General features: G+C 38.4%; 1 protein-coding gene across 1 annotated transcript; it reads right to left on the reverse strand.

The window, feature by feature from the left end:
* Positions 1 to 241: 241 nt before the first annotated feature.
* LOC120422718 (epoxide hydrolase 4-like) lies at positions 242 to 9,310 on the reverse strand. The gene is made up of 5 exons (XM_039586246.2): positions 8,071 to 9,310; positions 1,492 to 1,590; positions 1,107 to 1,427; positions 640 to 1,048; positions 242 to 583 (listed from the first exon to the last, which is right to left on the reverse strand). Exons 1-5 carry the CDS (start codon positions 8,314 to 8,316, stop codon positions 396 to 398), a joined length of 1,263 nt encoding a protein of 420 aa, XP_039442180.1. The 5' UTR covers positions 8,317 to 9,310; the 3' UTR covers positions 242 to 395.
* Positions 9,311 to 14,395: the final 5,085 nt, after the last annotated feature.

Here is a 14,395-nt window from a genome sequence, read left to right on the forward strand (position 1 = left end):
AATATCCTTAAACTTACATTACTTCGACTTGCTGAAGTTAAATAATCAGTCAAAAAATGATTAGATGGTTAATTCAATCATAAAATATAAATGCAGTTTTGTTGTGAAAATGCTAGTGGCCATGGCTGATTTCAGATGTCGAACTCAAAACACTTATTTTGGTGAAAAGGACAATTCAATGTCAGTCAATATTGTTCTAAATGATGCTGAACATGCCAAATAAAAGATTTGTAGACAACAACACGCTTGAAATTGTGATTTTATTGAATTTTCCATTAAAAACCCTTCAGAGGGTCCACTATAGGAAAGGGGTCCACTAATGGATAACGTACCCTAAATCTGCTCAAACACAGAATAATGAGAAAACTGAACTGAGCTGCCGATGATGAAAAATGTTAGCTTTTGACAATGAAATTGGGCACGTTGTTGAGCGCACTGGCAAATGTGTAACCATCTTTGATGTTATTCCCCAACTTCACTGTGTTGTTGGCAACGGCCCCAATCCCGCCGAAGACTCTTCCAACGATTCCTCTCGTTGGAGTGGTGGCAGCATTTTCTGGTGATCGCACCAGCATTCGTTTTCCTAAAATGAATTTTAATTAGTATAGCAAATATCTGCTATGAAATGTAGAATTTTACCCAACAAAAATTTCAACAGCAAACTATTGAATTCTGTCGACATTTCTTGGTGTGGTGCATGGCCAGACTGTTCGATGACTTTAATGATGAAATTCTCGCAAAAATCTGAACTCTTTACGACAGATTCCAGCTTATAAAACCGATCGTCATTACCGGTAATTATCAGGCATGGACATTGCACTGTTTCTCCTTCTTTCACACGAAAGAACAGAAAATTTCGATAGTAATTTAGGGGACCTCTCCAGTCATCGGTTTGGCTGAATATATATTTGTACGCTTCCATGAGATTGTTGATCACAGATCCGTTAGAACCAGTCATGTACATTTTCTCCTTTAAAATATGTGGGTAACACTTCTTTAACATGCGCTCTGCATTATGTTTCATTTCCATTTCAGGCAAGTATGGAAGCTAAAATGCAAGAAAAATGTTAATAATATCAGTAACGAATAAAACCTCTGTAATTTACCTGAATAAATTCCAACCACCTCCGGTTGAACGGAGAATTTTTCGGCAGGTTGTCCCAGAGCAAATTCGGATGAGGCGTCGCCACGCTGATGAATTTATCCACCATTTCCGGATTGGTGTGCGCAAAAAGCCACCCAATTATAGCGCCCAAATCATGACCGACTATCGAGACGCTTTTAGCGCTGATGGCAATTAAGAACTTGCGCAAGTCTTCACACACTTTTTTCGGTGTGTACTCGAAACGCAGCATCGGTTTATCGGAATCGTTGAATCCTTTTAAATCAAGCGCAACAACGTGGAAGTACTGGGATAATTCGGAAATCTAAAAGAATGAAAAAAACATGAAGTAGAATCTCACTTTCTTATTAGCTTTTTAATTATATTACCTGGTATCGCCACCCTAGCCAACAATCAGGGAAACCATGCAAGAGAAGTAAGGTTGAATTACTCCGATTGCCAGCTTCGACGTAATGCAATTTCGTGTTCTGAAACAAAATAGATAAGTAATACTGTTGTTAATCTTCTATATATATAAAAAAAATCGACGGTTTTGTTCGAATGCGAATCAGTTCAATACGGAGCATCGGATAGAGGTGCTCTTTGTTGCGTTGGGTTCGTATAAGCCCAAGGAAGGTTCTTACGCCAAAAAGTTACAACTTTGGCCACTCTGGAACCGATTCCGGAAAATCTGCCGATTGTATGGGAAAAGTTACGTAAAATCAAATTTTGATCACAGGAGCCTGAATAAGCAAAAAAGTTAAAAAAAGTCAACAAACGAAAAAAAGGCAGAACGAAGTTTGTCGGGTATGGCTTGTTGTATTCATAAAAATACAAGAAACATGAAACATGAAACATGATATGTAATTTTCGTTAGCTCCATAGGTTAGTTTAAATAATTATGTAAAAAGCCTTTTTGTCATTTGGACTAAAAATCTGTTGACAATAAAAAAAGAGGTTTTGTGCCTATTTGAGAAGGAAACATGAAAGAAGATCAATCAAATATATTACTATTCAGCTTAGGTTAAATTTGTAAATTTTGTGTTGAAATTCTAAGCTACTGTCATTATTTTTTTTCATGACAATCAAAAATAAATGTAATGCTGCAATCAACCAGAGTCGGTGTCATCAAAACCATGAGGGTTATATATGATACAAGTTCTGTCATTATACGGAAAAAATAACTATTAACTCTTGCATGTTACGACGGTAGACCCACCGGTATCAAATCCAAGGAGTTCTTGGATGACCCAGAACATCTCAATAAGTTGTTACAACAATGCACTAGGGGCAGGGGGGGGGGGGGCAGAATGGACCAGGGCGGCGGAATGGGCCACCCTTGGTTTTAGGCTTTAGAATGGATTTAGACCAATTGTAAGGCAAGGGTATTATAAAGGACGTCAAATAACTTCACCATACCAAAAACGACGTTTGAATTCATTGTATTTTTCGAATTATGAGCAAAAATGTAAATTTATTGACAAAACCACGCAAATGTTGTTTATTTCGAGGTTCTTAAATAAGCTATCTGATAAGTTGGATTGTTTGAAAAAGTTTGCTCAATGCTTATAACGTTACTAAATGCTACTACCAAGGTATTATACAAACAACAACGGAACCTTAAAATCATTTAGAGGCTTGTGTTAAATTAAAATCCACTTGGGGGCAAAAAGTGATCAAATTTCATGGAAACTATAATGGAAAGGTCCTTCAAGTAATTTCTTATCACCCTTCAACGTTGTATTAGAAGAAATGGCTTGTTTTCTAAGGTGGCCCATTCTGCCCCGCAGGGTGGTCCATTCTGCCCCGCACCCTGGAAAGTTAGTCGAAAAAACTTTTTTTTTTAAGGTGGCTCAAAAACAGTTTTCAGTAAAAAAAATTATCAACCAAGTATTGTAACATTGAAGGGAACATTCCAAAGCATAAGCCTACTACACTGGATTCATAAATTTTTATGTTTTTCTATGGTGCATTTCCCTAAGGCGGTCCATTCTGCCCCCCCCCCCCCCCTGCCTTCCATACTCACTGAAGCAGTCTGGGTAGGATCCGTTTTCAAAATCTTCAAGTTTCGACTTCTTTCTATGGTAAGCCTCTTGCACAAACGGTTCAAACGTATAAAGACAAGAGAAGTCATGTTTCAATCATGCTAAAACATATCAGAATTTATAGTTTTTGCTGATACGCGTCGAATGAAGTCAAGATGATCGAAATCCATAATTAAATAAGAATTTTATGAGTGATTTTAGAAATAGCAAAAATACGATTTTTTGTACATGAGCAATTCTCTACGAAATCGGTCTTTTTTCTTCAATTTTAATTTTTGTATTTTTTAATCCGGCTGAAACTTCTTTGGTGCCTTCGGTATGCCCAAAGAAGCCATTTTGCATCATTAGTTTGTCCATATAATTTTCCATACAAATTTGGCAGCTGTCCATACAAAAATGATGTATGAAAATTCAAAAATCTGTATCTTTTGAAGGAATTTTTTGATCGATTTGGTGTCTTCGGCAAAGTTGTAGTTATGGATACGGACTACACTGGAAAAAAATAATACACGGTAAAAACAATTTGGTGATTTTTTTATTTAATTTTTTATCACTAAAACTTGATTTACAAAAAAACACTATTTTTATTTTTTTTTATTTTTTGATATGTTTTAGAAGACATAAAATGCCAACTTTTCAGAAATTTCCAGGTTGTGCAAAAAATCATTGACCGAGTTATGAATTTTTTAATCACTGCTAATTTTTTCAAAAAATCGAAATTTTGGTCGTAAAAATTTTTTAACTTCATTTTTCGATGTAAAATCAAATTTGCAATCAAAAAGTACTTTACTGAAATTTTGATAAAGTGCACCGTTTTCAAGTTATAGCCATATTTAAGTGACTTTTTTGAAAATAGTCGCAGTTTTTCATTTTTTTAAATTAGTGCACATGTTTGCCCAGTTTTGAAAAAAATATTTTTGAAAAGCTGAGAAAATTCTCTATATTTTGCTTATTCGGACTTTGTTGATACGACCTTTAGTTGCTGAGATATTGCAATGCAAAGGTTTAAAAACAGGAAAATTGATGTTTTCTAAGTTTCACCCAAACAACCCACCATTTTCTATCGTCAATATCTCAGCAACTAATGGTCCGATTTTCAATGTTAATATATGAAACAATTGTGAAATTTTCCGATCTTTTCGAAAAAAATATTTTCAAAATTTTCAAATCAAGACTAACATTTTAAAAGGGTGTAATATTGAATGTTTGGCCTTTGTGAAATGTTAGTCTTGATTTGAAAATTCTAAAAATATTTTTTTCGAAGAGATCGGAAAATTTCACAAATGTTTCATATATTAACATTGAAAATCGGACCATTAGTTGCTGAGATATTGACGATAGAAAATGGTGGGTTGTTTGGGTGAAACTTAGAAAACATCAATTTTCCTGTTTTTAAACCTTTGCATTGCAATATCTCAGCAACTAAAGGTCGTATCAACAAAGTCCGAAGAAGCAAAATATAGAGAATTTTCTCAGCTTTTCAAAAATATTTTTTTCAAAACTAGGCAAACATGTGCACTAATTAAAAAAAATGAAAAACTGCGACTATTTTCAAAAAAGTCACTTAAATATGGCTATAACTTGAAAACGGTGCACTTTATCAAAATTTCAGTAAAGTACTTTTTGATTGCAAATTTGATTTTACATCGAAAAATGAAGTTGAAAAATTTTTACGACCAAAATTTCGATTTTTTGAAAAAATCAGTATTGATTAAAAAATTCATAACTCGGTCAATGATTTTTTGCACAACCTGGAAATTTCTGAAAAGTTGGCATTTTATGTCCTCTAAAACATATCAAAAAATAAAAAAAAATAAAAATAGTGTTTTTTTGTAAATCAAGTTTTAGTGATAAAAATTTAAATAAAAAAATCACCAAATTTTTTTTAACGTGTATTATTTTTTTCCAGTGTAGTCCGTATCCATACCTACAACTTTGCCGAAGACACCAAATCGATCAAAAAAATTCCTTCAAAAGATACAGATTTTTGAATTTTCATACATCATTTTTTTATGGACAGCTGCCGAATTTGTATGGAAAATTATATGGACAAACTAATGATGCAAAATGGCTTCTTTGGGCATACCGAAGGCACCAAAAAAGTTTCAGTCGGATTAAAAAATACAAAAAAAAATCGAATGACCGAAATCCTAGAGAACTGCTCACATTTTAACCCAAAATACTCAGACTTCAACAACTTGTAACTTATGAACCCCGGGGTTTAGAGAGTTCGCCCAGAAGAATTTTTTTCATGTCTCGGCGAGATCTTTCAAATAAAGTTTCTCCCGTTCGTGTACATCCTTGGACCAGCTCCCATACAAATTTGCCCATTCTCCTTTGTCCCGCCCGTAAGGTTACGTGTTAGAATTTCTCGAAAAAGTTAATTTTCTACGGTTTTCTGGAACAAAGTACTAAAGTTTATTGGTTTTTCTGATAGTTCACATGATTTTGAATCAAAATGCATCATTAACTCAATATTTAAAAAAATTACATATGGGACGGACTTGATTTGAGCGGCAGTACATTAGCCATTTCTTCAAATAAAATTTAAATAATAAATTTAATGATTATTTATGGAGTTTTTTTCGAAAAGGTCCTATAAGTGAAGTTTATCATGTTTTCTAGAACAAAGTACTATTTTTTTGTATTTTCGCTGATAGTTCAGATGCTTTAGAATCAGACTACATCATTAACTTTAAAATAATGAAAATACATATTTCTTATGCGAAAAGGGGCATTATTAAAAAAAATATTTTAAAACTGAAGCGCGTGACTTGTTCAGTTTGGAAAAATAATGTTCAGTTTAAGCGTTAAACTCGTGTGCAGGGTTGCCAGGTTGCCAGATAAATCTGGGAATGCCAGATTTTTCAAGTGTCAGCCAGAATAAAGATTCATCCTTCTCAGTGCCAGATATTGACAGATTTTGCCAGATTTTTCACTTTATGGCCTATTGAACAACTTTTTGATTAAAATGAACGAATTTAATGAAAATCAAAAATATTACAATGTGTTTGCCTAAAAGAAAATGTAAATTCCATCTTTTTTAGACTATAAAAACAGTTAAATCATACAAACTTTTGAGTTAATTAATATCCTTCCTCCCCTTTTCCAGTAAGATTTGTTAGATTTTCATCTGCCAGATTTTCCAAATTTTGACCTGGTAACTCTGCTCGTGTGAGCATTTTTACGAGCTCAAATACATACATTGTGGCATTGTACATTGTGGCAACGCTGCCACGGCGCGGCGCTCTTTTGGCCTATATATACTGCCGTTCTACGCATAATTGTCCCATGTCAGTTTTGGACACTTTTGACTTTATGACATTTTTGAGTTTAGTCTGATGTGTACTTTAAGAAAAACACATAAAATCTGGTACTTTGTTCGGAAACTCATTAAAAACAACACCAAGTCTGTTTGTCCCATCGTTGAACTTCTACGCATAATTGTCCCACCAAGTATTTTCTTACACGGAATCATTAGTTTTACTAAGCATTATGTCTTGTTTACCTGTTGTATAGCAAGAGAATCACAAATAAAGATGATAAACTGCTAACTGGGGCGATTAGGGACACATAGGACAATTATGCGTAGAAACACAGAAATCGGTCGAAAAATTTCAATCGCGTTTTTCTCAGTTGCACTTTTTTGAACATGGGACAATTATGCGTAGAACGGCAGTATACCACAGTCTACCGTCAATTTTAATTTGGCATGGAGGAAATTGCTGTTAAGTGCGTCTTTGATATTGTGTTATCAACAAAATTGCAACATAATTTGATAACGTTGATTTTAAGCAATTCAGTGAACGATCAAAACAAAGCCGATCGCAGACTATTTTGAGTCAGCTTTGAGCGCTCTCAGTGCTATTCGCTGTACTACCCGACTGGAGTGAGAAAAAGTGCAAAAGAGTGAGTAGGTATTCAGTAGCGATTGGTGTGGAAGTGACAAACGGTAGGAATACATTGCAATACTTTTGCATCGCGAGAGATTTAGCATTTAAAATGTTGAAAAGCCTAAAATATTAAAATTTACTCCAAAATTAAGCATATTAACAAAAGCTGATTTTGTTGTCAACCAAACATTCGAAAAATGGTTCAAAGTGCAGTTAGTCATTTTTAACTATGTTAAAAGAATCGGGTTACGAAAAACTAAACTGAACATTAAAATTTTTAAATATAAATGAATCAATAAAAAAAATTGTTCGCTCTACAGCATTGCTTTGGCGATTCTCGATTCCTGTTCGAAACATTTACTTCACCGTCCGACGGAAGGTATGATAAGACAAATCTCTAAAGGCGCTACTTTTAACAACGGAGTACCCGATTTGAGTGTCAGTTTAACAGTTCGCTCCATTAAAAAAAAAACATTCTTCATTACCAATCGGGTCGTTTAAATTTGACATTAAGTGAGAAAGATTTTCGAAGTTTACTAAACAACTAACATATTACAAAATATTTTGAAAAATAATTCGTGTTTTATATACAAACAAAATGCCATATTCAGGATTTAAAATCTTGGTGATTGAAGTTCTAAACAAAATATTCAATTTTCAGCTAAATTTGGCTATTTGAGCAACTTTTGCTAACTCCTCTTGTTCTGTGTTCTCTTTCTTCATTTAAGCTGCCAGAAATAAATAAATTAACAACAACAACTTTCTTCATTTATATTTATAATTTTAATTATGTTTTTGCCCTTATCATGTTTAGTTTTGTTTTCTTCTAGTTCATCAAACCACTATATTTGACCTATTTAACGTTTTCATATTTATTTGATAGTTTTTTTTATCAAACCCGTGGTTCTGTTTAAAATCTAGTGATCGATTCTTTTTCAAAAGTTGGAAAAATAACATACACAAGTTTATTCACCAAAACGGGTAAACTCTGAAAAATACACAAGCATAATTTAAAAAAAAAATATGTTACCTCCAATTTCACGTACGAGTGCCGCCCCATCTTAGTTTCGGTCATAAAGTTGGGTTGTCGGTTGGGAAATTCGGTCTGCTCGATGGCTCTTCTGATGATTGTTGTTTGATTAACGCGATTTTTTACACTCTCGAACAACCATTTTATTAGCAGTATTAAGTTTGCCACAAGACATCGGAGATAGATTTTGAAGATTTGTCTCTTCGGCACTATTTGCAGTATATCGTATTGGTTCGATTTCGTCATTGTTGGCAATGTTATTTAATATCGATGATCACTTTCAATAAACTTATGTTATATTGCACTTTGATAACTTTCCACAGTAAAATCACGTTTGTAGAACATTGTTTGATCGCGTTGCACTTCAAACTGAGCAGATGTCTAGCCGGTTCGCCTCCCAGAGGTATAACACACGGAACGATGGATGCTGGACTATCACTTGTTACTATCAGTACTCGAAAACAATATTTAAAAAAGTGACCTTTTCGCTCGCCATCGACAGGTCATTATAACTGCGAGGCCACCTCAACGCGATTCGCGACTTTGGATTACAGAAATTCTCACTTTTAAAACCCAGGAAACACCTTCGAGCTTGTGCAGCTGAAGCACAGTCAAACACCTCGTAATTTCACTTGTTTTGATATAGAACGCTTTCGTTTTAGTCCACAACGTTATGCACCCTTCGATGCTTAGACGCATACAACCATGCTGCACTTAGGGTCAGCAGCTGTAATTTCGCCAGGAAAAATCACATTATTTGATGTTTCCTAATCAGTCTCCCCTAGGCAAAAATAACAAACGCTTCCCTTGTATGCTTCTATTCCACCGCCTTTCATTTATACACAGCATCTCTTTTATGTTGTAGTGAGCATAACATGCTGAAACATAATCTATCCCACCACCAGCATAGGTTAGTTATGTCACTTTGGTTGCTGCACGCGTGTTTGATGCTTAGAGAAGGTTAAAGTCCAGCTTCGTGACGTCGACGGATTTCCACGCACGCTCGTCGCACGTGATTCAGCACGTGGAGCGAGTGACTGGCGCTAATTAGTTTTTTAACACTCTGATGGAACACGCCGAGTTCGCGCGTCAGCAAATTTTAAAACGACTTTTTAACAAGCTACCATTAATAAGGTCCTAAAAGCCTCTAAATTTGAACATTCCACTTACGCAACAACGTGCTTTATGCCGATAGTGTACAACTGGTCTGAATGTGACTGAATGACTGACTGACTGTCTGAAACCGAATGGTCGCGCCACTTCTAATCCTTGAGGCATCACCTCTAGTCACATATGTGATAGTAGCGGGTGCACGTCACAGTTTGCACATTGCTTCTAACTACGTGTTTCAGTACGTTCTCCGCTTCGAGGAAATCAGTGCAATTTCCTTCAGGTTAACGTTCGTTAATTGGTGAGGAAAAACAGGACTTGTGGGGTGAATAGAGACTGCGATTTGAGTTAGATAATTTAACCCTCTACTGCTCAAATTCCTTTTCGATTTTTTTATTTTTCCCGTGTCCAGTAGATCATTTTGACCAACTTTTGCTCTACGAAAAACTTTACTTCTCTTGTTTTATGATATTCTTGTTTCATTTTAAGTATTTTAATTTGCATTTATCTTGATAAGTTTATGTTTGTTTTTGGAAGTGTTTGGCCTATACTACCATCATTACATTTTGCCTATCTATTTTTTTCAAGTTTTTACAGTCACTTTTACAATTTTTTGCATGTTTTTCACATTTTCGGCTATTACCATTTTAATTGTAAAAAAGCGTAAAGCCATAGTCTTGGACACTACACAAATTACTGCATACTTCTTTTTACTTAAAATATAGGAAATCACTATAAGTCCCATTAAATTTGTACGACTGAAAATAAATATCGTTACGACATGTTCGCATGGAAGCAAGCGCGTATTAAAAAAGTTGTAACGTTGTTGTTACACAGACAAACAGACATGAAAGCTGGAACAAATTCTTGATCAAAAAGTGGGACCAGTTTAAATTTGAATTCTGTTTGTTCACTAACGACATCTGTGGAGATTCCTAGAATCATTCCTTTTGAATGCAAACAGTGCGTGTTTATGTATGCGTGCAGCTGTCACAATAAAAAAAAAACTAAACCAAACAAAGAAAGTCAACTTTGCCACCACCATCGTCTATCGATTCAAGGAAATTGTGACCGGAACGCGGTGATGAAAAAGATGCATAACAAGCAGCCTTGTAAACAAACAAAATCCACAATCCATCGTCACCTCCAGTTTCTCCACGTACTGGACGTAACCGAAGCCCTTGGAGCGTCTCTTCTCCTTGTCCATCACCAGCCGGAGCACCGTAACAGTTCCGAACGAATCAATTCGACCGCCAGCTGCTGAATGTAGATGGACCGCTTCAGATTTCCCACCAACAGTTCTTGCCCTTACTAGGTTCCTTCGGGGTATTGGTCTTTGCAGCAGCGAGTTTAGCAATCAGAGCACTAGCATCCTGGCCGCGAGACGGAGCACCTTGAGGGTTCTTCACGATTCCGGCGGTTAGAGCGGTCATGCGCAGGAGGCAGCTGCGCCATGTTCTTATCTAAGGGGGGGGGACATTTGGAAGGGCAGCCAAGGGAAAGGGGTAAAATTGGGGGAGGGGGGCAAAAGGTCCCGTGCTCCGTCAAGGCAATCCGAGAAGGTGGCCAAGCGGGTATGACCTCAACGGGAGTCTCAAAACGGAGGAGGAGAATATGTCGTGTAATATCGGGAGAACAGAGCGGATGATGAAGCATTCCAAAGAAAGTTTTTTCAGAACACCCACCGGCAGCACCACCAAAACAACGGACCCCGGCAACAAGCATATTCTCAACATGTACGAGAGCATCCTCGATGTTCTTATCCACCAAATCTGTGAGCGGTTCAAATGGCCGCTTGATAGACGGCAACCCGTGCTTGGCTATCGGAACAACGACGACCTCAGAACCTTTTCAATCAGAACAGTTAAACCAGGGGGATGACAGATGGGGATCAACATTCAGGAAGGAGAAATGATGTATGAAGATGCCCCTGCAAACGCTGAACAGCTTGGAATTGGAGATGATCAATCAAATATTATAATGTATTTTCCATCAAATGAGCAAACTATCGAAGCAGGACAAGAATACGTTATGCTTCTTGACGATGATCAAAATGTTCAACAATACAGAATAGTAAATGTAGTTGGATCGGGAGTTGAACAAGTTCAGGGAGTGTCTGTTACACCGGCCGAAAGTCCTGACGAGCAAGGTGCGGAGAACGAAGAAAATGACATGAACGAAAAAGCGCTCGAAGAATACGAAGACCAAAAGATGTGGCCGAATTGGTTTCTAGAATTCGAGGACGAAGAAGGAAAATACATAAATCCAGAAGATTTTCCTCAGTGGTACTTTGACTTTCTGCACGATGCTAAATTCGAGAAGGGATTTTGCTTCCAACCTGTTAAAAGTTTAAGTAACATCTACAGGCTTGGAGATTGCATGTATTGCAAAAAAAGGTTTATCCTTTTCAAAAAAAAGGAAGATAACTGGATTTATAATCTAACAACCATGAAAACCCACAAAGAAAAGTGTGTTTGTTGTCGCAAGGCGATTGAAGATAAGAAGAAAAATAAGAAAATTGCAATGCAAAATACAAACATTGCACACATACTGAACGATATTTCAGAATCTGATGATGAAAGCTACCCTGATTGGTTTAAAATTTTCAGTAAAAACAAAAATCTGATAAAATCCAAATATTTCAAACCGATGAAACAGAACATAACTACAAAGAGGATGAATAAAATGCGAAAAGGGGTGGTGAATTTCCCACCGAAAGTGTTTTGTTTACTATCTATCCAGGCTTCAAATGGACCGCTGGCCAGACCCCAAGATTTTTCCCATCGAGATCTTCCAGCTCATATGAAGAAGTTCCAATCTTTTTCTTAATTTTGCATGGTAAATATTGTGAACCGTATTTTGCGTTTTAGTTGTCAGCTGCACTAGACTGTTTCATGTTGCGTCTGTAGACAAACTGGCCCTCGGAAAATGCTTTCGTGAACTGGCGAGTTCTAAGGTTATATTTGTTTCGTGACTCGTGGCCGAACGGCAGCTGGCCATTTTGGTAAGTGACTGCAAGTGGCCGAACGGCAGCTGGCCATTTTGGTCGTAGGTGGTTAATCCCGGGCAGTGGAAGAAGAGTAAGTGAACTATCAGCGAGTGGACAAACGGCAGGTCCGGCGATCCGGACTGCAAGTGGCCGAACGGCAGTGGAAGAAGAGTAAGTGAACTATCAGCGAGTGGACAAACGGCAGGTCCGGCGATCCGGACTGCAAGTGGCCGAACGGCAGCTGGCCATTTTGGTAAGTGACTGCAAGTGGCCGAACGGCAGCTGGCCATTTTGGTCGTAGGTGGTTAATCCCGGGCAGTGGAAGAAGAGTAAGTGAACTATCAGCGAGTGGACAAACGGCAGGTCCGGCGATCCGGACTGCAAGTGGCCGAACGGCAGCTGGCCATTTTGGTCGTAGGTGCTTAATCCCGGGCAGTGGAAGAAGACAACCAGCGAGTGGACAAACGGCAGGTCCGGCGATCCGGACTGCAAGTGGTCGAACGGCAACTGGCCATTTTGGTCGTAGGTGCTTAATCCCGGGCAGTGGAAGAAGACAACCAGCGAGTGGACAAACGGCAGGTCCGGCAATCCGGACTCCAAGTGGCCGAACGGTAAATGATTATATAATTCAAAAATTTGCATAAAAAACTTTTTTTTTCTGGCAGGATAAATTGTGTCAATCCGGACTCCAAGTGGTCGAACGGCAACTGGCCATTTTGGTCGTAGGTGCTTAATCCCGGGCAGTGGAAGAAGACAACCAGCGAGTGGACAAACGGCAGGTCCGGCGATCCGGACTGCAAGTGGTCGAACGGCAACTGGCCATTTTGGTCGTAGGTGCTTAATCCCGGGCAGTGGAAGAAGACAACCAGCGAGTGGACAAACGGCAGGTCCGGCGATCCGGACTGCAAGTGGTCGAACGGCAACTGGCCATTTTGGTTGTAGGTGCTTAATCCCGGGCAGTGGAAGAAGACAACCAGCGAGTGGACAAACGGCAGGTCCGGTGATCCGGACTGCAAGTGGTCGAACGGCAACTGGCCATTTTGGTCGTAGGTGCTTAATCCCGGGCAGTGGAAGAAGACAACCAGCGAGTGGACAAACGGCAGGTCCGGCGATCCGGACTGCAAGTGGCCGAACGGCAGCTGGCCATTTTGGTCGTAGGTGCTTAATCCCGGGCAGTGGAAGAAGAGTAAGGTCCGGCAATCCGGACTCCAAGTGGCCGAACGGCAACTGGCCATTTTGGTCGTAAGTGGTTAATCCCGGGCAGTGGATGAAGAGTGAGTGAACTATCAGCGAGTGGACAAACGGCAAGTGGATCCAAGTCTGCAATCCGGACTACAAGTGGCCGAACGGCAGCTGGCCATTTTGGTCGTAGGTGCTTAATCCCGGGCAGTGGAAGAAGACAACCAGCGAGTGGACAAACGGCAGGTCCGGCGATCCGGACTGCAATTGGCCGAACGGTAAATGATTATATAACACACAAATTTGCATAAAAAACTAATATTTTTTTTCTGGCAGGAAAAATTGTACCAACTCCGGTAACCAAGTTGACGTTACGGACCAGGTAACGTACCGGTTGCACTGCCATTCACGTCGAAAAAGTATTTTCCTCGCACGTCGGTGATAGTATCAGGATTACAGATGGAAGGTTTCGAGGTATGATATGGAACATTTAAAATTGTTACATAAAATTTATAAATATTATTTTTTTAAAAAAAATTCTGAAAGAAGGCGGAAGCTCAATTAAAGTGCCCCGTGCCCGCGCATCTAAAGAAAGTGCTGAAAAGAACAGGATACTTAAACTGTGCCTTGGAGGATCTGAATGAAAGCCACATAAGGACAATCGAGGAAGACATCAGAAGCCTCCCCGAATTAATGGACCTTCGACCTGGAAACCCAAAGATTGCGGCATTTTGTGGCGAATATGTAGAGAAATGTGCAAACTTTAAGATTATGGCAGGCGAAAAGCACTTGCTGCTCAAATTGTCGGAAGTCGTCAAAACAAAAGGATGGGGCTTCTTCTTAAAAGGAAGCAAATCGAAACGTGCAGGTGCCACGCGAGGTGACCCCACCGATGAGCTTGCACTGAGGCTGAAGATCAAAGACTACTTTGCTGCGAGGTATGTAAAGGGAGCGTTCTTTTATTACGTAACGCTAATTTTTAAAATTTGTATGGGAATTTAGTTACGTGAAGGGGAAGGGAAAAAGAAGCAATTTCAAAAAAAAAAT

This window comes from Culex pipiens, chromosome 3 (genome assembly GCF_016801865.2).
Source record: "Culex pipiens pallens isolate TS chromosome 3, TS_CPP_V2, whole genome shotgun sequence".
In the NCBI taxonomy this organism is placed as follows: domain Eukaryota; kingdom Metazoa; phylum Arthropoda; class Insecta; order Diptera; family Culicidae; genus Culex; species Culex pipiens.

What these genes read in the sequence shown, in the direction of transcription:
- LOC120422718 (XM_039586246.2), bottom strand. Translation starts at nt 8,316, where the DNA reads ATGACGAAATCGAACCAATACGATATACTGCAAATAGTGCCGAAGAGA. An exon ending in ACTCGTACGTGAAATTGGAG is followed by an intron (nt 1,591 to 8,070) that starts GTAACATATTTT and finishes ATTTTGTTTCAG; the next exon opens with AACACGAAATTGCATTACGT. An exon ending in GGCTAGGGTGGCGATACCAG is followed by an intron (nt 1,428 to 1,491) that starts GTAATATAATTA and finishes TCATTCTTTTAG; the next exon opens with ATTTCCGAATTATCCCAGTA.